Source organism: Sphaerodactylus townsendi, linkage group LG12 (assembly GCF_021028975.2).
Source record: "Sphaerodactylus townsendi isolate TG3544 linkage group LG12, MPM_Stown_v2.3, whole genome shotgun sequence".
Taxonomy (NCBI): domain Eukaryota; kingdom Metazoa; phylum Chordata; class Lepidosauria; order Squamata; family Sphaerodactylidae; genus Sphaerodactylus; species Sphaerodactylus townsendi.
In genome coordinates, this window is record NC_059436.1 from 54,472,710 (window position 1) to 54,499,788 (window position 27,079).

The 27,079-nt window shown below is 45.5% G+C and overlaps 1 protein-coding gene across 1 annotated transcript in view; it reads left to right on the top strand.

Moving 5' to 3' along the window:
- The first annotated feature begins 8,295 nt into the window (after positions 1 to 8,295).
- Positions 8,296 to 27,079, top strand: part of NCS1 (neuronal calcium sensor 1) — a 116,046-nt gene continuing 97,262 nt past the window's right edge. The window contains exon 1 of the mRNA XM_048513144.1: positions 8,296 to 8,554. Within this exon, the coding sequence (XP_048369101.1) occupies positions 8,491 to 8,554 (64 nt within the window). The 5' untranslated portion in view covers positions 8,296 to 8,490. The remainder of the gene's footprint in view (positions 8,555 to 27,079) is intronic.

Sequence of the window (27,079 nt, forward strand, 5' to 3'; positions counted from 1 at the left end):
ATAAGTTCTCCGAAGAGTGAAGTGTTCTCTCGGAGGTGTATTTGGAGAGGCAGTGCTTTAGGTTTGGGGGTCCCAGACCACTCAGGACCTTAAAGGTCTACTACAGCTGCTACTTGAAGGGTTCATCTCCTTCTGCACCCCAGTGCAGCTGAACGGAAGTACAGCTCCTTTTCCACTCCATGCAGCTGTTCCAAAAATGAGACAGGGTAGACATGCTAATTATTTCTGCTATGTTGCTGAGGTGTCCACTAGTCAATAAAGTGTTACTTGGGGTCCATGTGGCTATAGGTTCTGTGGGTTATACAGACAGAATGAACCAGCAATGCCGTGCTTGTGCATGCTGTGTTCAGGTTGTCTGATAAGCTGCATTACCGTAGAGTGGTCGTTGCCATAAATATATGGAGAATCACTGAATTAACATGTGTCATAAGATCCACATGGATCCACACTGGTGTGGTAAGAAGAAGAAGAAGAAGAAAAAGCAGCAGCAGCAGCAGCAGCAGCAGCAGCAGCAGGAGGAGGAGGAGGAGGAGTTTGGATTTATATCCCCCCTTTCTCTCCTGCAGGAGACTCAAAGGGGCTTACAACCTCCTTGCCCTTCCCCCCTCTCAACAAACACTCTGTGAGGTAGGTGGGGCTGAGAGAGCTCCGAGAAGCTGTGACTAGCCCAAGGTCACCCAGCTGGCGTGTGTGGGAGTGTACAGGCTAATCTGTGTACTGCAAGTTGTGCAATATTGATCTTTTTATTGTATTTGGAACTCATGACACACTCCGGTTTTATGCCTAATAAAGGATTTGGATTTGAATTTGGAATGCTGTAAGTTGCTTTGGGTTTCCATTGGGGTGAAACAGGCTATAAATAAAGTAAGTAAATAAATCTGTTTGGCACCTGTGAGAAACAGGATGCTGATTTATATCAGTGGACCCCCAATCTTTTAAAGACACCTTTGGAATTTTAGTTTTACTTTGTTTTATTTGGCTTGATGCTGTGCCCTTTGTACCCCAAACTGGCTGCCTCAGGTGGTTGAGCCAAACTTAAAATGGATGCTTCAGGAGGTGGAACCAGATGGAATACCTCCCTCCTCCCACCTCCTGGGAAGAAGGAAATCCTAAAGAAGGAATGGAACTACACACCGTCTTAAGGAACTCCCAAGTGCTTACCAATCCTCCTCATCCTTCAGCGGAAAACTATTTTATTTGAATGAAGGAAGCCAATAATAAACCCTGCCTTACTATGACCCCACCCCCTTTTTGAAAACTTCACCTCCTGCCTGTGAGCTCTCAAAGGCACCTGGTGAGCCACTGCAAGTAGCAGAGAGCTGGACTAGATGGACTCTGGTCTGATCCAGCAGGCTAGTTCTTATGTTCTTAACTTGGTGGGTGCCAAGGGAAGAAGTTGGTACCATGTTGGACAACCATGGTCTATATGACTCATTACTGTGCTCCCCCAGGGCTTTTCTTACCTTATGTTTTTGCCCTGATTCACAACCTCAGCTGTCACATCCTGTTGCAATTCCTATTGGGTATTGTTGTAATGCCACATAAGAAGCATGGCTGTCTGCCATGGTGTGGGTGACATTCTCTCTCTCCTTTGCCCCAGTCTATTAAAACCTGTCTTCTGTTTGGTGCTTGTGCTCGAAACGTGTTGACAAATAGAGGCCCTTTGTTTTTGCTGCTTTAATTATCTTGTTTGCAAAAGCCAGGCTGATGGAGAATCCTATATTTTTGAAATGGCTGCTTATGGGAATATGTTCCTGGATAATTGATTGCAAAGCTGTCTCTCCCCAAGTGCAAAGTGAGTGTAATCAATCCATACCATACCCTCTGTTCCTTTCTACTACTTACAAATAATTTTGCTGAATTTATGGGCATGCTGTTTCATCCTGTCATGTAGAGTGCCAAAGAAAGAATTGAAGTGTTAGAAGTCCAAGTAAGAGGGGAAAATTTAAGATTTAAGAAGTACCGGAACTTGTTGGCAAATTTGACCTTGAAGGAGATTTTCGCAAACTGTTACAAGATGCTTTAAAGGAAGAAGTTCCCATAGAAATCGATCAAATATATAGAATTAATTCCAGATACATGCAGAAAAATTAAGTGCACAGAGATATCCTAGTGAAATTCACCTACAAAAGAACAAGATACAAGATTTTGGAAGTACACAGAAATAATCCTTTAATAATAGAAGGCATAGAAAAACAAATATTTCAAGATCTTCCAAGCACACTTCTCCAAAAAAGAATCTTTCCTGGGTGCATTTCTGGATGGGGGCTAGTTGAGCCCATCCATTGATGTAAGATGGGGCTCTCTCAGTCTTCACTGGGCACCTATGCTATGTTTACACCTTTGAGAGTTCACTGGGATTGGTCCGCATACTTCTGACCTCTCTTTCCCCTAGTCTTGAGGTCTAGACACTTGCTGCATTTTAAAAAGAAATGCTGAGATTTCAGGACTGTGTGAGTTGCTAGTGCCGTCATAAAGCTGTGGGAAATGTCTTGTGTTGCCTTTTGATTGGTGAGTAGCTTCATTCAGCTCTCACCCTGAAATCCTGTTCAAATGCCGCAGCTCTACTGTTGGAAGGCATTAAAATATTTAGCCTCTTTGTGGCTGTGACTCCTTATTCTGCTCAGAGCACAGGTGATCTTCTCCTAGCCTCATAATCTGTCTGCTGCGGATACTTTCCCAGTTGGGAGATAAAATCAAGCCGTTCTGTAGCAATCTTTTTAAATCGTTGTAGCTTTTGATAGCCTATTCAAATGACTCAGCTGAAGACGCCAGATAGGAGCTGGTAGAGACAAGCATCGTCTTTTTAAAACGATTACAGTGCAGGAATAATATTACAGTGCAGGAGAAAATGCAAGAAGCATCCTTGATATTAGACATTTCCAAGCTGTGTGTCAGGATACCTTATTCTGGTATGAGAAATTAATGCATACGTTATTGAAAACAATGGTCTGTGATCTTCAATATTCCAACTACAAAGGATGCATCTCATGAAGAGCTACTGCTTTGGCTACCCTATGCCTCTTTCCAGTCAGATTCCAAAAGTTCTTTTTCTGAGATCCTTTGCAAGTGAAAGTATGTTTCCCTCATAAGAACATAAGAACAAGCCAGCTGGATCACACCAGAGTCCATCTAGTTCAGCTCTCTGCTACTCGCAGAGATTGCAAATGCCTTAGCAGACCAGGTGCCTTTGGGAGCTCACATGCAGGATGTGAAAGCAATGGCCTTCTGCTGCTGCTGCTGCTCCTGAGCACCTGGTCTGCTAAGGCATTTGCAATCTCAGATCAAAGAGGATCAAGATTGGTAGCCATAGATTGACTTCTCCTCCATAAATCTGTCCAAGCCCTTTTTAAAGCTAAAAGGTGGTTGCAGGGAGTCTATGTTTACACCTCCTGCAGTCTATGTTTACACCTGAATCAAATCAGAGCCTCTGCTTCATGTGTTTCTTCCCTAACCATAACACACAAATTTGTCATTTTTTAAAAAACATTCCTAAAGGTGGGAGCTATTATAGCATTCCTAAAAATTCCTAAAGGTGGGAGCTATTATAGAAGTTTATAAAATTATACATGGTGTGGAGAAAATGGAGTCTTCTTTTCCATTTTCATCCCTGTGATATCAGAGCTTTGTAGCATCCAATGAAGTTGATGGGCACAAAGAAAAATTACTTCTTCATGCAGTACTTAGTGAACATGTGGAACTCACTGCCATGGGATGGAGCAACGGCCATTAGCTTAAATGGCTTTGAAAGGGGATTAGACGGATACACATAAAGTGAGTCTAACCATGATGGCTATAGGGAGGTACTTTACATTTATTTGCCAGGGAAAACAGTGGAGGGAAACTATTGGTTTTGTGACCATATTGCAGGCTTCCTGCAGGAATTTGGCCGGCACTGGGAAATTAGGATCTTGGAATAAACAGAGTTGTGATTTCATCCAGCTGAATTCTTCTTGTGTTCTTATAAAAGGTTAGCTAAACGATTTGTCTATCCTGAATTCCTGACTAAGAATGGAACGTACATTTTCAGAAGCAGGTGGGTTCTGCACAGTGTATATATAACAGGTTGCAGTCGTTATAAAAGAACCCATTTCCCTTTTTCCCATTTGCATGTCTGCCCTTCATCTGTTCAGGCAGTGGAAACAATCCTCATTGCTTTCGCGCTTTAGCAGGGAAACGCTTCTCTCTCTCTTTAAAATTTCCTGCAACACATACGTATGTCGCTGCACAGGCCTACAGAAATGAAGCCCCGCAACCATGCCAATTGTCCTACGATCGGAGCGACTGCATCTGCATGGTTGCGCATGGGCAACACACCAAAGAAAAAAAAAGGACAAGGAACCTCCCTGCAACCACCAGGCAATAACGAGCATGTTTCTGTAGATCAGTCATACTGACTTCCATGGGGAGAAAACATGCTGGGGGGACTTTGTACCCTGCCAGGCGCTCAGAGAGTCTGCCCACAATTTGCTGGGTGACCTGCACCGAATGGCGGCAGGCAGCTTCTCCCTGAATGTAGATAAGGTGGAACTTAAAGTAAACAGGTGGAAGGGATGGAAATAAAGCGCCTCCTACCTGTTGTGTTGGTCCAGAATTGTCGGTTTAGCAATTTTCAAAAATCTCTGGGTGAGGGGAATAAACTCGTTTTGGGACCAGGACCTGTTAGAAGCGCCCCCCACCCCCCGCAGTTTATATAACGTTCTACACCTGTGCAGAATCTACTGCAGCCCACCTCTGAATACCAGTTACAAAGGAGCAAATAAGAAGGAAGGTGATTGTTTGTATGGACTTCCTTGAGGCCCATAGCTGAGAATTCAGGATCTAATTCCACAATTTTACCCTATACTGAGGAATTCTTAATTTTGGCTTAACAAAAAGAATATCTAAAACTAATTTTACAAAGGAAGCATGTCTAGTGGTGTAGTGGTTAAGAGCGGTGGACTCTAATCTGGAGAACCGGGTTTGATTGCCCCATTCTACCACTCTTATCTGGAGAGCACGGATTGTTGCCCTGCTCCTCCACATGCAGCCTGCTGGGTGACCTTGGGCCAGTCTCAGTTCTCTCAGAACTCTCTCAGCCCCACCTGCCTCACAAGGTGTCTGTTGTTGGGAGAGGAAGGGAAAGGAGCTTGTAAGCCACCTTGAGTCTCCTTACAGAAGAGAAAGGTAGTGTGTAAATCCACACTCTTCTTCTACTACATCTGCTTTTTTGTATTTTCCCCCTCCCTTGTATTACTACTGCAGATAAAAGCAATCTGGATATGATATGCAGATATGATTGAAGCAAAATTGCTTTTTTGCAGTGTTTTATCAGTACACATGTGTGCCTTGGTAACTTAGAAGAGACAGAGGAAGTGCTAACATCTGGAGCAAAGCCTTGCTGCATAAAATCCAAAGATAATAAATGAAAAGAATTATCAGTTCTCCATCAGAAGGAACACCAAATCATGTGAAGTCCAACATTCAGGGAGAAATGCAAATGAGAAGAATGTAAGGCGCTGTGGGTGCAGCCCGTGTTCTTCCCAGAGTATTTTTGTAGCCATGGGGGCTAGAAACTTGGCTTTTTCAGAAAAAAATCAAAGCTGAGGTTTACAGGAGATTGAATTCTTTGCCCAGTGCCGCATTCTCTCCTTTTCTGTTTTCCTGCAACATCTGGGCTCATGTAGCCTTGAAGCAGATCTGACAAAAGAATTCTGGTTTCAGTTTGTTTTATTATGACCAGCCAACACCATTCTAGAAGAGCAGAATATGAATATTTCAATTAACTAAATAGATGAGACACTTGAAATGAGCCAGTGCTAGACATTCATTGTTCAGGTGACTTGCAGTAGATTTCATACCCTGTTTCCCCAAAAATAAGACAGTGTCTTATATTAATTTTTGCACCCAAAGATGTGCTATGCCTTATTTTCAGGGGATGTCTTATTTTTCTGCTCCACAGCTGCATGCTCTGGTCGACGGGCATGCTTCCAAACAAAAACTTTGCCACGTCTTACTTTCGGGGGATGCTTTATATTTAGCACTTCAGCAAAACCTCTACTACGTTTTATTCTCAGGGGATGTCTTATTTTCGGGGAAACGGTATATACGGTATATCTTTCTAATCTGTTGGCAACACACTCGCAGGGTTAAACTATCACTTGATAGTGCTGTTATCAAAGGTGCACATGTGAACTAGCCGAGTTCTCAGACTGGGGAAAAGTGAAAAAGTTGATTTGTCCCCATCCCTTTTCAGAGTAAATAGGGATTCTCCACATTGTTTGTGTGGCGAAATGCTTGCCTGTGTGTGCTTCAGCCCAGAGCAGTCAGTAGCTACCTTGGAAATTACAATAATTGGGATTGTCTCCAGGTTGGGAGTTGGCGAGTTTACTCCAGTGGTGGGATCCAAACATTTTAGTAACGGGTTCCTATGGTGGTGGGATTCAAACAGTGGTGTAGTGCCAATGGGGCTGGGTGGGGCATGACGGGGGCGTGGCCAGGCATTCCGGGGCGGGGCATTAATAATTTCTCTGTTACTGTAAAAAACTCTTACTGTAAAAAAAATGTTCCTAATTTCCAGCCGGTATCTTTCTGTCCATAATTTAAACTCATTATAGCAAGTCCTATCGTCTACTGCCAACAGAAACAACTACTTCTCCTCTAATTGACTGCCTGTCAAATACTTAATACTTTCAAATACTTAATTTTGTTTCTAGAAATCAAAAGAAGGAGACTTTCCTTAAACGAGGAACTTGACCATATTTCTAAAACATGTTTCTAAAACAGCCCAACAGGGAGAATTATCCCGTTTTCTACCTTCGCTAAGCAGCCACATAGGAAACAACCGGACTTTATGATTTTTGGACCTAATGGAATTTCTAACGGAAAAGCAGACCCAATTAGTAACCCCCTCTCGGCACACACAAATAATTAGTAACCCGCTCTCGGGAACTGGTGAGAACCTGCTGGATCCCACCTCTGGTTTACTCCATCCCAACCTGGCCTTGGATACTGGGGTGAAAACTAAACATCTCCACAGTCTGATAGCTTGTTTGGGTGTTTATAGCGATTCAAACTGGTGTGTATGTGTGTGTGTGAGTCCCACAATGCCCAATTAGTACAAAAAATGTTGCTCTTAGTCTAGAGTTACTTGAAATCCATGTTCCCTGGCAGTGTTGCCAGCTCCGTGTTGGGGCATCCCTGCAGATTTGGGGGGTGGAGTTGGGTAAGGCAGGCTTTGGGGAGGAGGGAGACCTCAGCAGGGAACGATGCCATACAGGCCACTGCCCGAAGGAGCTATTTTCTCCAGGGGACCCGATCTCCTTAGTCTGGACATTGGTTGTAATTCGGGCTCCACCTGGAGGTTGGCAACTCTTGTTAGGGCAGAACTATATTAACCAAGTTGGGAAGGGAGAAAGGCATTGAATGCCGTTTGATGCATGGAATATGCCAGGGTGAAGTTGTGCTGTCTGTTGAAAGAAAGCATTGGGGAAGTCTCCAGCTTTGCCCTGTGCAGCGTGCCCAGCCAGCCACTTTTTGGGAAACAGCAAAATAAGCCATATAGCAAAGCTCTAGGTGAATTTCACAATTTGCCAACCTTCTCTCCACCCCAAATATTAAAAATTACTCCTAAATGTCAGTATTCACCAAGCTCTGTAGCACTGGGCGCACCTTTGCTACTTTCTCGCATGGGAGTGGGCGGGGGGGGGGGGGCACCAATGCATTCGGCGAGAAGTCTGCACTGATTTGAGGACCTCCCTGCCTTTCCTTCTTTCTCCAAAGGTTTGCACGGAAAACGCCGGGCCAAGAGGAGACAAAGGGAAGAGCTGCTCCCGCCCCTCCGAGTGGCAGGTTCCGGTTAACACCTTCAGTCTCATCGCGGCGGCGGCGGCGGAGGGAGGTCCCTGCTTGCTTAAAGCCGCCGGAGCAGCAGAGCAGGCAGATCTGTAACCAGGGACGACGGCGGCGGCGGCAACACGCCGGGGAGAGGCGGCCAGCGCGGCGGCAGCAGCAGCAGCAGCAGCAGCAGCGGCGTCCTCCTCCCGAGCCCCTTCGCTTGCGGGGCGGGGGCGTCCTCGGCTCCCGCGGGGTCTCTGTGGCCCCGCCGCCTTCGGCCTCCCTGCAGACCCCAGAAGCCCCTTCCGTCGGGCAGAATGGCTCTTTGCTGCCCGCTGATGCTCGGTTGAAGACCCAGGCAGCTCGCCCCCCCCCCCTTCCCCAGCAAGGAACCCCCCCAGGAACGCCGGATTGCAGCTCAGCGCACAAAACGCCCCCCCCCGCCCCCCCTTCTTTTTCTCTGCTCCCTGCCTGGCCCTCCCGCCCTTGGTCCTCCTGGGTCGGGTTGGTGTTGCTTTTTGGTCTCTTCTGCTGCAAGAGGGTGATTCCGCCCGGTTTCCAAACCGGAGCGCCGCTTCATTTGCCCCCAGCTGCATGCACAGGACTCTCCACTGAGCGCCTGTCTGTCAACATTGATGTGCTCTTAAGTCTGGAGGACGCATCCGCCCTGCCGCCATGGGGAAATCCAACAGCAAGTTGAAGCCTGAAGTTGTGGAAGAGCTCACCAGAAAGACATACTGTAAGTCCTGGTTCTTTTCTCTCCCAAGGATGACGACTGTGTCTTGTGTCGCCCTCTCCTTCCCTGGGCAGTGGGGAATTGGGGGCGGGGGGGGGGGAAAGCTTTGCACTGTGATGGCAGGAAGTGATCTTTGCTGGTTTTCTCTCCGGGGGAGGGCGGTGTGGGGGCTGCACATGTGCCACTTCAGCAGAAGGAAGGCGTGGGCGCTGGCGGGGATCATGCTCGCGCCTGGCACCGGTTATCCCTGGCATCTGCCTTGCAGATTTTAGAGGGAGAAAGGGGTGGGGATGGGGACAGGATGGAGAAACTAACGGCCAAGAGGGAAAGCTGGCTGGGGTGTCATTATTTCTATGGCTGCAAATGGGCAAGAAGGTATTTGTCTTTCTCCCGGAGCTGGCGCGTTTGGCGGTGATTCATGCGCCCTGTCATGTCGAGAGGCTTGCAAGGAGCACCCGACATCCTCCCGAGCATCTCCCAGGGTGGGGGTCTGTGGTGGAGGCGAGCGGGGGTGGGGTGGGGAGAGAAACTGCTTGCCTCCTCCTGACTTATTATCGGATTTCTTCCTGGGGGTGTAGAGTTCCCTTCCCCATCCAAAACACGAAGAGTCACTTTCTTCCCCCTCCTTCCCCAGAAGGGCCATGTCATTGAAGGAATTAAGACACAGGTAAATATTTTAACAATTAGGAGGAGGGAACAGAGAGGAAGCAAAATTACTGGGGAACTTAACATGAGGTAACATTGAGGCAGCACAGCCCAGATCCTTTTCCAACCCGCTCGTTTCCCCCAAAGCAAGTTTACCTGAAGAATTTGCCTCCTCCCTCTGAAACTGTCAAAATCATCCTTCCAGGCCTCTGTTTCTCCCTCCTGGCCTGGAATTCAGATGGGATTTGTGGGGGGTGGGGGGTGGGGGTGCTGTCATGGAGAAGAATTAGTTGTCTCTTGAAGCATGGTCTTATGCTGCGCTGCATTTTCCTTTGAGCAGAGACTGGGGGTGGGTGACTTTAGCTCAGGCGGAAAGGGTTGGGAGGACCTTTTGCCTCGGAAAAAATAGACTCTGGTGGGTATTCCTCCCACCCCCCTTTTTTGTATGTAGCTTGGCTCACTTTCTTGAATTATCTGGAGATTTTTTTTTCTTTGCAGATACGCTTTTTCTGCAGCGTTCAAAAGCATGCTGTGTAGATAACAGCACAAAATGTGGTCATGAGAATTCAGCTCCCTGAGATTTCATTCTTAAAGATTGGGTTTTAGCCCTTATTGATTGGGATGGCATCCTTTAAACCAGAATGCCGGGTGAGATTCTAAAAGCAAGAGTGGGCGGCTTTCCAGTGAATCTGAGATATCGGGGGGGTGGGGGTGAACTTCAGAGCCCCGAATCACCCTTACGCTCACCCTTGTTCAGCACAGTGGCCTTGAGCCCGGAAATATAACCTAGGATACATTTATTTTTTAAAATCTCAAAGTATTCAGAACTTGAAAATGCAAAACAGAATCTGCAAAAGAGGAACAATTATTCAAGCAGAATGTTACATTTTTATCCCAGTCTTCCTCCAAGGCAATGCTCATGATCCTCCCGTCCTCCAGTGATCCCGTGAGGCCATCCAGCAAGCCTTAGGACTACGTGAGGGTTGTACACACGTCTCCCATATTCGATCCTGAAGTTGTGCCCATTTTGCCATATGAGCTGATCACATAGTCATGACTAGATTATGAGCAGTGTGGGTTGGTCACCGATTTGGTATAGTGGTTTGTGTCCCAGAAGAGGGCCAGGGAGATTGGGGTCCAATTCCCTGCTCAGCATTCTTTGCCCACTCAGATGGGCCTAAACCTACTCCGCAGGATTGGCATGAAGATAAAAATGGAGAGGAGAGAACCATCTGTAGCATCCTGAGTTTCCTTGAAGGAAGAAGGGATAGAAATAGGAAAGAGCCGGGAGCTGGAATTTGTCCCTCATGGGACAAGACTTGATGTCAGTTTGGTTGAATGTGATGGCACTCAAGTTTCATGTCAGGGGTGTGTGCATGTGTGCCATTGCCATACAAACTTTTAGTATGAAGAGAGACCAAGAGAGATTTTCCTCTGGTTGAGCAATAGGGAAAGAGAGAGATCCGTTGGAACTGATTGGCCGTGAGAGGGGGCAAGGGCCACTAGCTTAGCTGGCTTTCACGTGGGATTCAATACATTCCCAGAGTGGAAATGTCTTAACAGCAGTTGGCTATGATGCATCAATGAAACCTCCATGTACCGAAGCACCATGCCTTTAAATGCCAGGTTCTGGGGACAGACAGCCCTGCGTGTGGGTTTCTCAGTACCTGGCAGGCGCCAACAGATGGTTGGCCTTCATGGATCATGGAATCTGATCCAAAGGGCTGTTCTTGTGTAGTACACTCCACGAGGGACCTCTTTTAATGAAGCCTTCCTGCTCTCTTTCCTCTCTCTGCTGCTGTTTCTCCTAGCTTGATCTGTTTTTCGAAAGGGGTTTCCTTCCTTCCTTCCTTCCTTCCTTCCTTCCTTCCTTCCTTCCTTCCTTCCTTCCTTCCTTCCTTCCTTCCTTCCTTCCTTCCTTCCTTCCTTCCTTCCTCCCTCCCTCCCTCCCTCCCTCCCTCCCTCCCTCCCTCCTTCCTTCCTTCCTTCCTTCCTTCCTTCCTTCCTTCCTTCCTTCCTTCCTTCCTTCCTTCCTTCCTTCCTTCCTTCCTTCCTTCCTTCCTTCCTTTTCCTCCCTCCCTCCCTCCCTCCCTCCCTCCCTCCCAGTATAGCGTGCTCTGCGGTCTCACTTGATTAGCCCTCCTGAGCAGGTTGGCACAAGGCCCACCGCTGCTGCTCTTCAGGGGTGGTGGCAAGGAGAACAGGCAGCGTTCTGAGGCTTTTGTGTGTGTGGAGTTCTGTGTCCTTGAAAGCGCGCAGGGGGTGCTTTTGGCACGGCAAAGCAACTGGAGACGGGACATGTATCCAGACACAGGTGCGCGCAACGCTGCCTCTCCCGCCCCTTTCTCTGCTGTCACTGCTGCAGTCCCGCAGCCTCGCTTACCCAAAAAGGCAATCAATGAGGACGCCGCAGGTTCATGCGTTAACCACACGCTGGTGCAATGCACAGTCTCGGAAGCCAGCAGTGCTTTTTGAGGAGGCTGGCAGCAAATAGCATGTCAAAGCGCATTGCGAGTCACCTGCCCCACATGCAGAGAGTAACGAGTGCGTAAGGCTGGCTTGCAGTGAATCCAAGCACTGGTCCATCTAGCAACTTGTGAGGCATAATCTAGTCCCCTTCGAAGGGTGCCAGCAGCAGCAAGCCCCCTCCCCCCCCCGAATTGTTAACTTCACATTGAAAAGCAGGTGTGGGAAGACTTTCATTTGGGACACTTGGTGGTGCACAACATACATCCCTTTCTCCAGCCGCGGTCCTAGAGTCCAGCTTGACTAGCAGAGCCTCATCCAAGCTCTTGGTCAGAGATTTCTCCCAGCCCGGTTTTGCAAGGCCTTTTTACCGGCAGAAATTGAAGCTGGGACGTGCCGTGTAAAAGCGGCCGGGGCATAAAAGCACGGACGCGTGGAGCTGCCTTATCCCAGAGCAGACTGCTGGGCTGTCGGAGTGGCTGCAGGCTCTCCAGGGACACAGGAGCTAATACTTGAGAGTGTTTTTATTAGCACTGAATTTAGGAAAATATGTGTATCCACATGCATAGGTGCACGCGCACGTGCACGCGCACACACATGTATATGTATTGGGGAGGGGCGTGGGCCTGTGGTGGAGCATTTGCTTGGCATGGAGAAGGCCCCAGGTTCAAGCCCCCCCAACTCCAGTGAAGAAAGGATCAAGCGGGAGAAGAGGCGAAAGAGCTGGAGGGCTGCTGCCCGTCTGAGGAGACAACACTGACCTCAACGGAGCCAGTGGTCTGATTCAGTATGTTCAGTAGCTTCATGTATGTTCATGTATGCAAAGCCTGCCCTCTAGCACTGAGTACAACAACAACAAAGAACCTTCATTGGCATAACAACATTATATACACAGATCCACTTAACCAAGTAGAGGGAAGCTAAAATAAATGTACAGGTAGAGAAGGCTGATGTTCAGGATTTGCTCCTAAAGCGCTGTTTTATATACAAATCCAAAAATTTGGTGACTGCATCGTTTGCATCACTACCGGGGCTGTCCAACAGAAAGGTAATCTTGTGCAAGTCAGATGCATACTCTTTTTTGAGTAGCAGGGGCGACAAATATTTGACTCTGGGTGCTGTGTAAAGTGGACAATAAAGTAAAATGTGGTCTATAGAGTCAACACAATTCCCGTTGCATATGCATAGCCTTTGACGGTAAGGGGTTTTAGTGAATCTCCCTGTTGATACGGCTGATGGAAGGGCATTGCACTGAGTAGTTTACAGTAAGATCAGAAGTCCTTATAGGGCAGTGGTGGCGAACCTATGGCACGGGTGCCAGAAGTGGCACTCAGAGCCCTCTCTGTGGGCACAAACAGAGTGCCCCCCCCCCTCACATCTAGGCTGGCCTGGGCCTCTGTACTTGATTATTAGCATTAAACCTAAGACCTAGTTTTGGGGAAGCAGTGTAGGTGACCCTGATAAGCCCTGTTAAACCCCACTAATTTTCATGCGAACAACTAAAGCGCAATCCTTTACCTGGGAGCAAGCTCGGTTGCTGGCAATGGGGCTTGCTTCTGAGTAAACCCTCCTAGGGTCATGATTCACCCATTGGAAGAGTTGAACGGTTGCTTCAAAGCAGAGCCACGGACTACCACGAAGCTTACTCCTGAGTAACGCACACCTCGGAGCCAACTGTTTTTGTCTAAACTAAAACCTCAGTATTCAGGTTAAATTGCTGTGTCGGCACTTTGCAATAAACAAGAGGGGTTGCGGTTGCAATTTGGGCACTTGGTCTCAAAAAGGTGCGCCATCACTGGTATAGGGGCTCTGGAACCCTCCCTCGTCCTTTCTGATCTGTGGGAGTGTTGCTTCTTTTCAGCTCCCGCCACCAATTCTGCCATGCAGGCAGTACTGTACCAGGGCTAAACTGCACCCAGGGGCATGACCATCTCCCCACGCCCCCCCCCCCCCCCCCCCGGTCCCACTTACAGGAGCCAGAGAGCCAGCAGGATGGACGGGGCTCAGACTGGTGCTGCAGCAGCAGGCTGGCTCTTGGGCTGCGTGCCGCCAAGCCCCACCCCCGCCCTGCCCCCTCCTGCCTCCCTGTAGGCTGGCTCCTGCCGTCCCCCGGCCAAATCCCTTTCTGGCACCCTTCACACACCCAGTTCTTATGCAGAATTTTAGCCCATGCGGATGTGGTATCGTGCTTAGTGGAGTGTGAGCTGGGAAACCCGGGTCCAGATCCCCGCCCAGCCATTGAAGCTTACCGGGTGACCTTTGGGAAATCCCACACTCTCAGTCTAACCTACCTGGCAGGGTTGTTGCGAGGATTAAAAAGTGAGAGAATGATCGAAACTTCTTCGGGTCCTTGTTGGAGTGAAATATCACCCTGATCCCCCCTATGCCGCGCGCTGCTCTGCATCCCTACGACGCACAGGGTCATCAAAAGGCGCTTTTTTCTCCAGCGCCAGGGATGCCGCGCGCTGAGGGGGCGTGACAGCGGCAGCTTCAGGGCGGCTGCGCTGTTGCTGCCCCGTCGTGGGGAGTGCCCCGGGACCCCGCGCTACATGAGGAGAGTAACACGGGGCTTACGGTAAGTGGGGAAAGGCCCCTTGTTGACTGAAGTAAGTGCCAGATTCGGGGCCTCTCTGGGGGTGATACCCCAGCTGTGAAACAACTTCCGCACAGCAGGTTTGTCTGGCATTCCAAGCTGTTTGTTGATTCTGATCATTGTTTTCAAGTTGGGTTATGAGGGATTAAAAAACGAAAGGTTTCTTTTTCACTCAGTGAGTAATTAAATTGTGACTTTGCTGCAGTGGACGTAGTGATGTCCACGAGGATTAGTGGCTTTAGAAAGAGATTCCTGGAGGAGAGGTCTGCCAATATGAGCCATGATGACTAAAGGAACCTTCATGTCTAGAGACACTAAACTTTTCAATACTAGGTGTCACCATCAGAGGAAGGCCGTGGTCTCCATGTTCTATAGAGCCCATGTAGTATAAGCGGTTAAGAGCAGTGGACTCTTATCTGGAGCACCAGGTTTGATTCTCCACACGAGGCCTGCTGGGTGATCTTGGGCCAGTCACAGTTCTTTCTGAACTCTCTCAGCCCCACCTGCCTCACAAGGTGTCTTTTATGGAGAGCGAAAGGGAAGGCGATTGTAAGCTGCTTTGAGATGTTTAAAGGTAGGCTTCAGGAGATCTGGCATCTCGTTCAGTCTGAGCTTTTGTTAGTTCCTGGCTGCACTCACTGAAAGGGGCTAATAAGTAGACTAGGTCTAACTCTGGCCCCCTCGATTTTTTCTTGAGGACCTTTAATTCGACAGGTGGGCTGGTTTCGGTTGTTTTGACCACTAGCTCTGATGAAATCCAGGATCAGTGACTGCAAGCATGCTGTTTTGGCAGAAGCGGCTGCCTCTTCACCACCATCACCCATATCTTTTAAGCTTCCTACTTTTGTTTTCTTCTGTTTCAGTTTTCTTATTGGATCTGCAGTAAAAAATATTTTGAACACTGAAGAATTTCTTTCTTAAAAAGATATCTCTACCAAGAAAGAAAGAGAAGCTGTTGTTAGAACTATAATAAATGGATTTTAAAACTCTAGGGCCCTTTCAGCGTGGGACCGCACAGGCAGCAGGCAGCAGTGCAGCCTTCGCACAGGTTGTGCTGTCGCAGAACGCTGTACCTCTCCTCCTGGTTTCCAGCGCATCACAGAGGCCAGGGGACACCCCCCCCCCATAGGCTGGAGCGGCAGCTCTGGAGTCGCAGGCCAGGGGGGCGTGTCCCCTGGCCTCTGCGACGCGCCGGAAGCCAGGAAGAGAGGTACGGCGTTCCACGACGGTATGGGGGGAAATGGTGCCTTCTATCCGTTGCCGTTTGCACGGTTGGAAGACGCTGCTTCTGAAAAACCTTGCTCAGGGAGCGAGGTTTGGAAGCAGTGCCTTCACGCTGCTCAGGAGTGGCGAGGCTGGCGCTGCTGCGATGCAGCAGCGTCGGCCATGTGAACCCCTCCCCAGGGACGCAGTTTTTAGTGTCCCTGGGTCACTGTTATCTGTCCATGCGGAAACAGCCTTAGTCTCAAGACATTCAAGATGGATGCCCGCCTACAAAGCCGATTTATCCTCCCATAATGAGGTATGAGGACTTCTTCTCAGTTTGAAAACTTTGGGAGTGATTTATAAACATTTGAGATATCCTTTTGCTATAACCCATCGTTTGAGATTTGTTTCATCTTTTGGAGTGGAGCTGCTTATGGGACTCTTTGCTACTGAATGGATTCCAAACTCTTCTGCCTCAGATAATATAAGATCCATAAGATCTTTGAATTCAAAGGCAGTAAAGACGTAAAGAGGGAATCACCGAATATTAATTGGAATTAACATCAGTAATTAATGGAGGAATCCAAAAGAGCATACTAGACAAAGTAAAAATAACCCAGATTCAACTGGAATATATTCACCAGTTATGAGAAAAGAATACAGAATGCTGTAAGAGCTGTAGTTCAAGGAAGAGGGGAAATACCAGATAACTCCCAAAATAATAAGCAAAAGAGACCTTAAAAAGAATTTGGCAAGATTCTGTAGAAATTCATTTCAACTTGTGAGAACTTTTTTGATAATGTATAAAGTTGCAGAATTGGTTCAGGATTCACTGCCTACTACTGGATAATTCAATCTGCTTCAGAATTGTCCCTATGTGCAGCGAATACAATTACAGAAATGGTGACTCAAGTCAAAGAGCTGGTAATATGTCTGACAGATGAAGCTTCTTTCAAAGATTCAAGAATAGATTCTAGAGAAAAAACGTCAGGAAATCTGGATCACAAAGAAAAGCCTCCAGAAAATTTCAAAAATCATCCAGAAAACAGCAAGAAAACGGATAAAAAATATAAGAAAAAACTGGTCCATTTTTTCTTCATATGTGATGGGTTTCTAAAAAGACAAGAAAGTGTTAGATACAAATTTTTGCACAGACCCCCACTAGAACACCGAGGATTAAATAGGTTCCAAATTTATTGGTGTTATAGAACAATTATGTTGCTAGATACTTTTTTATAGCAATTAGTAAATCATTAATAAAATATTCAAGAATATATTAGAATGTTATGAATAACCTGGTTTACTTTTTTATATTTGTAAAACATTTGTAAAAGATTTGTAAAAACATCAAAAAAATGAAAAATTGACTTATTTCTTCATAAGTACTGGATTTTCAAAAAGATAACAAAGTTATGTATATTAAAGTTATGTATATACTGGGACTCCAAAAAACTAGTCACGTCTTAAAATTAAAGATACAATGATATAATGATCTTATAAAACACTTTTTCTTAACAGTTAACAATAATAAAACCGCAAGAGTACTTGTTGAGAAAATTAAGAAAACTTGGTTCATTTTTTAAAGGTATATGTGATAGATTTGTAAAAAGACAAAACATTTGGATATTAATTTACACTGAAATGTTCATAACGATCAAAGTTTAATATTTGGGTGGGTCTTTAAAACGGAGATGTTATAATACAAAGATGTTGTTGGGTATCCTTTTGTTAAGTTTATTACAACAGTAGTAAGAAGTTATTTTATAGTTACTAAATGTAGAAAGTGTTTTGTTGACTTTACTTGGAAATTTGAATTTCTCATCTAACAGAATTGTACAGAAAACATGAGAGAATGTTTATATGTGATACTTTAAATGTAGCTATATATGGCAATTTTATATCTGACTAATTTTATGAATAGAAGATTTTGATATAATCCAAGAGCAAAATGGGAATCATCTTCATAATTTATTTATGCATATTAATACTAAGCTTATGCTTTGCTAATATAACTGAAGTATATGAACACAAATTAATGTTTCTTTAATATACATAGCTTTTTATTACATATGGACAATCACAAATAATTCTAAATGAATTATTTACATGAGTATGATAATATGTAGAAGTTGGAAAACTTATGTATTAAGCCTCTCTTTTTTATTTCGAATGTAATTGATGTTTTTCCAGTTTAACAAGCTGTTGATGCAGATTCTGTCGTTGTTCCTACTGCATCCCTCCCTCTTTCCCCCTTCTCTTTTTTTGTATCATTCCCTTCTTTTATTTATGGAAAAATTGAAAAAAATATTTTTTAAAACAGACTCCTTAAAAGTAGAGAAAAGCAGAGGTTATAAATCCAAACTTTTCCTGTATTTGTTAACCCTGTATTTGTCTGCCACTGGGTGAAACAGAATGATGGACCAGATCACAGGTGTCAAAACTCGGGCCCCTCCAGATGTTGACTACAGTTCCCATCATCCCCTGCCAGCATGATGGTGGGAACTGTAGTCAACATCTGGAGGGGCACGAGTTTGACACCTGTGGACCAGATGGACTCCTGGGCTGATATAGCAGGGCATGTCCCATGTTCTTATATGGACAAACTTGTGTTCTTGCCTTAAATTGTTCATGGTGCTTTTAACGTTTTGGTTTTTTAAAAATTTGGCCCATTGGTTGTACTCTTAACATTTCTCTTGTATTGCCTTTTGGAGAGATTTTTCTCCTTTTTTATATTGAGTTTTGGAAGCTGTCTCAGGAGGAATGCTAAGAGTGCAAGCTGTGTTAAATAAATAGGTTTTTGTATAACTCCATTTGCTCAGAGTTATCATTTGTTCTCTCTAGTTCCTCTGTTGTCTTCCTCAGTGTGGAAATGTAAATGGTAAGTTCCACTGAGTGTGTTCGCTGTTGTTTATAAAACTATGACTCAGGTATTAAGTAAAGATAGCAAATTAAGATCTTAACTAAAATGAATTGATCTTTATTTCACATATATAATAAAATTGGAATCAGCACCAAAAGTTCATTCCATACTGCGTTTGGCGCAGAGACGGGGCAAGAGTGTGCGTGACGCACTGGGTGCGTGCCCCTGTGGGGGCATTTTGGGGGCATGGCATGGCATGGCATTCTGGGGGCATTCTGGGGCGCGACGGGGGCAGAGGACGCACCGGTGCACCGGGTGCTTCCCCCCCCTGCTACGCCTCTGGTTTGGCTATATTACGTAGGACTTCAGATTTCACTTTAATTCTTGAGGCCAGCTGGGAAGCATTGCACAGGTGATCTAGGGATGTGATGTAGATTTAAAATAGAGGATTTAGTTGAAAAATGTGAAGTCTCAATTTTAACTTTTCTAATTTGAAAAGGTTACTTGTCAAGAGTTAAGATCACAAAGAGAGGATCTCCTGACTGTCCCACCAATCATTTGATCTTTGGGAGGCAATTTTATTTATTTATTTATTTATTTATTTATTTAAACTTTTATACCGCCCCATCCCCGGAGGGTTTTATTTAGGATTGCATTTGGTTACATTTACTGTGAGTTCTGAGCTGTCATTTTAAATTTTGTTTTAATTTTTTAAATTCATTTTATTTTATGTGTTTTTTTCTATGTTGTAAGCTGTAAGGAAGAAAGACTGCTAATAAATGTTTTTAATAAATATACAGTGAACAAGTATAATTTGGACAGTTAATGGATTAGTTGAACATGCCTGCCCCAAAAGTGGAGCGGGTGGGTAGGTGTGCAAACTTTAAAACAAAATAATGTTTTGTTGATGCTGCCAAAATGATAGTCTTGTGGCACTTTAAAATTGATGAATTTATTTTGATGTAAGCAATGCAATTTAAGTTTTCAGGTGCCTCACACAAGTCTCTCTGTTTGCATGGCAGCAGCAGACCAAGTTGGCTACACACAGCAGTTTGGTTAATTTAGGCCCCTTCCGCACACGCAAAATGATGTGTTTTCAAACCACTTTCACAACTGTTTGCAAGTGGATTTTGCCATTCCACACAGCTTCAAAAAGCAGTGAAAGCAGTTTGAAAGTGCATTATTCTGCATGTGCGGAATGAGCCCCAGATTCTGTGTTGTTCAAACAAGTTTCTCTGTGTTGTACAACCCTGGAAGATTACAATTTTATTTTATTGCAGTGACTTTGGAATACAGAGAGGTTTGTTTAGCTTAAGATTTTACCATTTTATTTCATATGACAACCCTATTTTATATGCCTCACCCCCTCCTTTTTGAACGGTGCCGTGCACATGTAATCTGTACTCATTGCTTATTTCCCTGGCCTGAGTAAAACATCCTCCACCCTTCAGCCGTTGCTCTTCAGCCAGACCCTTTCTCATGTTTCCCACCCTGCCTGGAGCTCTTTCTAACCTGTTTAGAAAGGTAGCATTTCCCACACCTGAACAGAGTGCTCTGGAGAGGTCATAGCAGGGGTGAGTCAGGTGATGCATCATTTCTGTTAATATGATTTGCCGTGTTAAGGAAGAAGGTGGAGTGAATCGGCTTTGAATGCAAAAGGTGCCAGGTTACGTCCCCAACCTGTGCCGTGGAGGAGCCTCAGAAAGCAGATGCCATTGAGAGTTCGTATATGTTTATGGACTGTTGTGTTGCTGTCGACTCCTGTTCAGTTAAATTGTCCCCTGTAACCAGGGCCACACTGGCCTTCCCACTCGCTGGAACAGTTCTTGATGGCCTGCCATCCTAGAGGGCTGCCGGGATCAGCCAGTGTAACCTCTATCTGTGGGTTCTGTGGGGCAGAACTTGGAATGAGTTTGCAACAACAAATTTTAAAAACAAAATGGTTTACTTTCTTAACATATAACATATAACATCAACATTTAACATCACACTTCAAGCTCCTGTTCAGGTTGCATTTTCAAGTCCTTATATTTACAGTCTACTGATACTGCCAAGTCCAATTCTTCTTTGCAAGTGGCTTGATGAACAGAATTCAACATTATGAAGGTTTCCAGGAGAACTCTCACCCATTACAACCACAAAAAGAAACCCTGAAACAATAAACTCCAACATTTACAACATATCAAAAACAACAACTACCGTCCCAGTAGTTCCCAACAACATTGCAGTTACCTTAACAAGGTGTTAAGGGCTTATACAATCAAGGTCCGAGTCTGGTAGCCTTGTCTCCTCCAACTACATGAGCTCTGCAGCCTCTTGGTGCTTTGAGTCTCCACCCCTTACTGGGTCAACCCATTCTGAGCATGGGGGTTACACCAGCAGCAATGACAACATAACAACCTCAGAACATAAGAGGAGTCCTGCCGGATCAGATCAGTGGCCTCACAGCAGTGGGCAACCAGTTCTTCTGGAGATCCAGCAACAGGGTGTTGAGGGCATGAATTCAAAGGCCCAGGAGGATGCAGTGGGCCAACTTGCAGCAGAGGTGGCGACCTGCACTGGTAGACTCCAAGCCAAGGGGCCTGTGCTCAAGGGTTCGAATCCAACTGGTAGGGTGTGAGGGTGAGATGGTGGTGCCTGCCGCCTCCACTAACTGGGCCTAAACGGAGCAGCTTCTGTGGGGGTCAAGGGCTCGACATATACCTGGATTTTCTTTATTTGGCCTATATTTATTCTGCTTTTCTCTCCCCCACCCCTAAGGGAAAACGAACCACACACGAAGACATAACAAGCCAAATAAGAAAGGGAGGGAAGGCTTCTGATGGTGCAGCTGGTCTTCTCTCCCTGCAGACTGACCTTCTGGGTTAGGCCCTCAGGCTAAGAGCCAAAGGTCAAGAGCCCCTCTGCTCGTATGTCCGGGCACACCCAGGCTGCATGTTCATACGTGCACACAGGAGAACATGGTCACATGAACATATGAAGCTGCCTTATACAGAAGTAGACCATCGGTCCATCAAGGTCAGGACTGTCTACTCAGGCAGCCGCTCTTCAGGGTACCAGGTAGAGCTCTTTTGCCTCACCAACCACCTGGCCCTGTCAGCTGGAGGTGGTGGGGATCGAACCTCAGACCTTTGATGGGATCTTCCTCAGTATGGTTGTAACAACCCAGTCTGCCCGAGAGAAACGCCAGAATCTTTTGGGAAGGGTGGGGGAAAGTGCTGCTGCTGCTTCCTGGGTGCCCTCTCTATTCCCAGGCAGTGAATTTAGCTCTTCTTTCCTAGCTGTGCTTGTCCATCTTGTCAAAAGCGTATCTTGAGAAGGTTTTGAATTGTTGGAGTGAATTGGTATCACCTAGGTCCGTGGTGGCGAACCTTTGGCACTCCAGATGTTATGGACTACAATTCCCATCAGCCCCTGCCAGCATGGCCAATTGGCCATGCTGGCGCGACGATGAGGAGACCTGATGATCCATCTGAGTACCAAAGGGATCTACCTGCAAACTTCGAGTCCTGGGGCTATCGGATCTGAGCTGCTGTCAGGACGTCCCACTGGGAAGTCAGCCGTTTTCCCATGAGCCCCTCAATGTGGATCCTGGGAGGCTCCTCACCCATTTGCTTTCCCAGTCTGGAACTTCCGACTCAGAGCATCATCCCCTGCAAAAGCTGCCGAGATTCCACGCAGTGGCCCTGCTGGCTGCGCAGCACACGGAACTCCTGTGGGTTGTTTGGATGCTCTCATTGCATTAGTCAATTCACCTTCTCTTGCAGTGATGAATTTCAGTTGTCAAATGGCCCAGTGGTGATCAAGCTGGAAAAAACAGTCCGTTGCTTGAGGAGGCTTGCGAAGAGCACAGGGGACATCGGTGAAGGGTGCAGTTGATGATCAGGAAAAGCAAACATTATAGGGTTCTTGGGATTCTGTCAGTTTGGAATGCATGCGAGGGACTGAATGCTGGTTGCAAACGAGCCACTTGGGAAGGAAGCTGATGTTGGCTAGCTACTCTTTCGGACTTCAGGGAATTTTCCATCGCAGGGGAGAATGCAGACACGTGGGGTACCTATACATGTGTGGATCAGCAGGAATCTGTCTCAGGGATCTCACAGACCCTCAAATGGGCCTAAGATCAGGTTGAGGGCAGAGCTGGAGGAGGATTTAATGGCTACCCCTGCTCCTCCTGGAGGGCCACACTCCTCAAGTGAGGCACCAGAGAGCTCTACCACCTAGACAGCTTCTCCCTTTAGAAAAGGCAGAAAGGACGCTTGGAGGCCGACTAGCAGCATTCAAGTGCACGCCCATTTGAATTCCTGCTAGATGTCAGCTGTGAAGCAATCTTGCAGAAATCCAGACCACTGGCAGAGCAACATCTGTCTTAGGGAGCTTTCCCAGGTCCTGAAGAACTTAACTTTTCCCTACTACTGTCTGGGTCAAGCACTGTGGAAGCCTGATACCTGCAGAATTAAGCTGGATGATTAAGCCTTGATGTGGACTCTGAGTTTGCCTGTTATCCTGTAGTGAATTGTAGGGTACTAGACTTTCCCCTTCACTAGTAAGGTGTAGAATACTGGTACAGAATCACTGTTGGAGCCTCTGAGTTTGTTGATGCGCTTGAGGTGCTTAGATGCAAAAGAGACTCCGTTGTCTGAAGAGATCAGGGCTTATCACTTGCTGCTTTTGCATTATGGAAATGGGAGAAGATTCTCTAAATCTCTGGGTACCAGATAAGGATCATGAAGTTCAGCCGCTCTGGCTCTGGTTGCAGTATGAAGACCTCCTCTCTTGGCTTCCATGGTGAAAGATGGGATTTAAATGCAGTTACTAAAGTAAATGGACTGGAACTTGATTGTACCATGTTTAACCTTTAAAGAGAGTAAGAATTTTATTTTGGCTCATGATTCAGCTTGCAAGCATCAGGTATATTCATAAGATAATTTTAGGTTTGGGTTATGTATGCGTATGTGCCGTCAAGTCACAGCTGATTTATGGCAGCCCTGTAGAGTTTTCAAGGTAAGAGATGTTCAGAGGTGGTTTGCCATTGCCTGCCTCCACATAGGCTGAAAATTATGAAAGAACTGTGACTGGCCCAAAGTCACCCAGCAGGCTTCATGTGGAGGAGTGAGGAATTGGACTTTGTTCTCCGGATTAGAATCCACTGCTCTTAATTACTACACCACGCTAGCCTTCTCCTATATAGGGACTCTAATCTGCTTTACAGGTTTGGACTCTAATCTTCAGAACCTTTATACAGTTATCCCTTACACATCATTGGGGTCGGGTGCGGTGCCCACTGCGATCTGGAAATCTGCGTAAAAATTTCCTTCGTACCAGAGAAGAAGTCTGATTTTTTTTCTTTTCTTTCAACTTTAAAAAAGAAATTGTGTATAGTTATGGTATTAAAAGGTAAAATGTGTTGATATTATACAATACTGTGCATATATTTTATGCATTTCTGAGTTTCTAAACTTTTTTGTGTCATCTGATGGTCTTCGTGTGTCGTTTGCTGCAAAACTTTCCAAAAAATTCCCATTTAAATTTTTACACCCACCTGCAATATATCAAAGGGGTAGAAGGGATAACTATATATAGTTAGTTGTGGAAAATTATTATGCCTTGAATTATTGCCAGACCGACAGATAGTGAGTGGATGCGGCTCTGTTTTAAGACTATAATTCCCCTACCCATCCTTCGAACACCTTGGGGTGCCTAGTAGTGCAGTGCCAAAATGGGGAACCGATGCTCCGCATGAGCTCGGTGTAGCCACAAGGACATGCAGTAAGTCAAAACTTGCCCTCTCCAAATCAGCCTTAGCCTAATGCCTTTCTGATACCCTTCCTGCAGAGATTAAGTGAATACAATACTCCTGTCCAGGAGAATGTTCCCATCTCCAGCCCTGGCCCATGCACCCTGTAAAGACAATGGATTTGTTAATTTTATTTATTTACATATTTTATTTATTATTCGACTTATAGGCCACCTCATCCCCGAAGGGCTCGAGGCGGCTCACAGAATGGCTGTTATTCAAATAGCAATCGCATAAAACTTAACCTATTATCCAATTAAAATTCAAGCAGCAGTTCTATACAATAAATAAATTGAATAGCAAAACTAGTTTCACAGTTGATCAAATCGTTAATTAAATTAAGATTAAAATTAAAATGGCACCCGCTCTATAGGCCAAAAAGAGAGGGAGGGAGCGGGAGGGCCCGTGATGGTATCAGAAAAATCAGGCCCAACCGGGATGGAAAAGATGGACACAGGCAGCCTCAGTTGCAATGTGCTTGCCTACCCAGAGTTGTATTAACCTAATGCTTCTTCCTCTGACTAATACCTCTCTAACAATCACCACATTTGCTTTGTCATTGTTCTATAGCTGTAATTTTTCCCCTTTCAGGCACTCCCGAGCCTCAACACATTAGATGAATGACCCAACCATTAAGGTCGACATCTGTCTCTGGTCTTTTCCTGGAAAGGCTAGGCTCCTCTTTGTTCTGGGAAATTAAGAGTCACTCTGCATAACACTGATGGTCCCTTTTCCCCTATAAGAATCCCCCTCACCCAGTAGCTTTTGTTCAGTTTCTCTGGACACTTCTCTGTCTGTGATATTGGTCCACAGTGCATTGTTTTTCTGCCAGAGCTAAGTGTGGGTTGCTCAGCTCTTCTCATCAGACCATTCTGCTCCAAGATCAGGTGACTCAACCCTTATTCCCCAGATTCCCTCATCTATTCCAGATGTATACCCTCACAACTGCTTATGTCCTAGGGCCATGGTGGCGAACCTTTGGCACAACTGGTGGCGAACCTTTGGCACAACTGCTTATGTCCTAGGGCCATGGTGGCGAACCTTTGTTATGGACTACAATTCCCATCAGCCCCTTCCAGCATGGTTCGCCACCACTGTGAGGACTGTGTGCGTGTTCTGCTGTCTTGATTATTATGTCCCCCCATTATATGTAAATAAAATTATTAAACTTTATTCACTCTCCTGTGGAACTTCTTGCAAAAGCTGACTTCTGTAAAACGTAGGCAACCAACATCTTGAGCTTGCCCAACCTTTTGCTGAGCCAAGAGTCTCTAAAAAGGGACAAACTCCCACCACTTTGAGTAACAGAATCTCCACATAGCTGGTTGTGCCTGAATCCAGATCTGGAGGCTGCATTCTCTCTACCTGGCTTCCTGAGCCCAGTAGTTAAAGCAGAAATTTAGAGGGCATGCAAGAGTTCACCCTTCAAGAGCAGAAGGCCAGACTCTTCTCCTTTATACTAGCTTTGGCTAATCCATGGCTTCGTGATGCCTGTTGATTGCTTCCTTCTCCGTCCCCCACCCCTTTTAAGCACATGGTATACTGTATTGTCAAAGGCTTTCACAGCCGGAATCACTGGGGGATTGTGTGGCTTCCAGGCTGTATGGCCTTGTTCCAGTACCATTTTCTCTTGACGTTTCGCCTGCATCTGTTCAGAGATGATGGATTTTGCCTGCATCTGTGGCTGGCATCTTCAGAGGATCTGATGGTAGTAACGCAAGTGCTTTACTATCATCAGATCCTCTGAAGATGCCAGTCACAGATGCAGGTGAAACGTCAGGAGAAAATGTTACTGGAACACGGCCATATAGCCCGGTAACCCCACAACACCCCACCATGGTATACTGTCTCTAAACATGGAGTCTCCATTTAACCATAACCATTAATGGTCTTATCTTTCCTGAATTTGTCTAACCCCTTTTAAAGCCACCAGTGCCTGTGGCCATGGCTGCATCCTGTGTCTGTGAGTTCTACAGATCAGTTAAGCATTGTGTGAAGAAATTATTTTGTCTGTCCTGAATCTGTTGCCCATTCCTTTCATAGGTGCTCCCTCCTCTGAATTCTAGTAGTTTTGAATGAATGAATGACCTTTATTTATAGTTTTAGACCAGTAATTAATAAATTAGCATTACTTCAGCAATAAAAAGTTAATGTTACTTCAGGAACAGTAAAACAAAAACAGTTAAGATATTAATTGTTAACAGCCAAAAGATCCCATGGTCTACAGCAATAGTGGAATTTTTTTTGGTCATTAAATGAAACCTAAGAATCTGAGCCTTTGCCCACCAACTAATTCCTTTTTTTGCATACAAGAAAACAGAATTTAGCCACAGAGTATGAAATATTGGCATCTTTACCATCAAGAAGGAATTTAATCAAAAAGTAATTGGAGAATAATTTAGTTGTTTAAGTTTAGTTGTTTAAATCAAAAGTATCAAAGGAGAAATCAGACAGTTTCTAACATCAGTGTGTAATTTGCAGTTAAGAAGTATATGCGGGATCGACTCTTATCACATTCGTGCTGCATAGACACCAATGCGTCCCCAAAGGCTGCTTATGAAATCTTCCATATAAGACACCAGATGGTGGGGTATCAAATCTAGCTCTGAAGAAGGCCCACCTAAACTTAGAAAGGAAGATGGCAGAGACGTAACGTGCTGGAGACATTCTTGACCATGATTTTAGGACTTTGTATGGTTAGGGAGAAGTGAATAGAATAGAATAGAATAGAATAGAATAGAATAGAATAGAATAGAATCTTTATTGGCCAAGTGTGATTGGACACACAAGGAATTTGTCTCCGGTGCATATGCTCTCAGTGTACATAAAAGAAAATACATTTGTCAAGAATCATAAGGTACAGCACTTAATGATTGTCATATAGGTCTAGTAAGCAATGACTGATCTGTGTGGTCTCAGTCTGCATTTCAATATTGCTAAGACATTGAGAGACCAAAGACT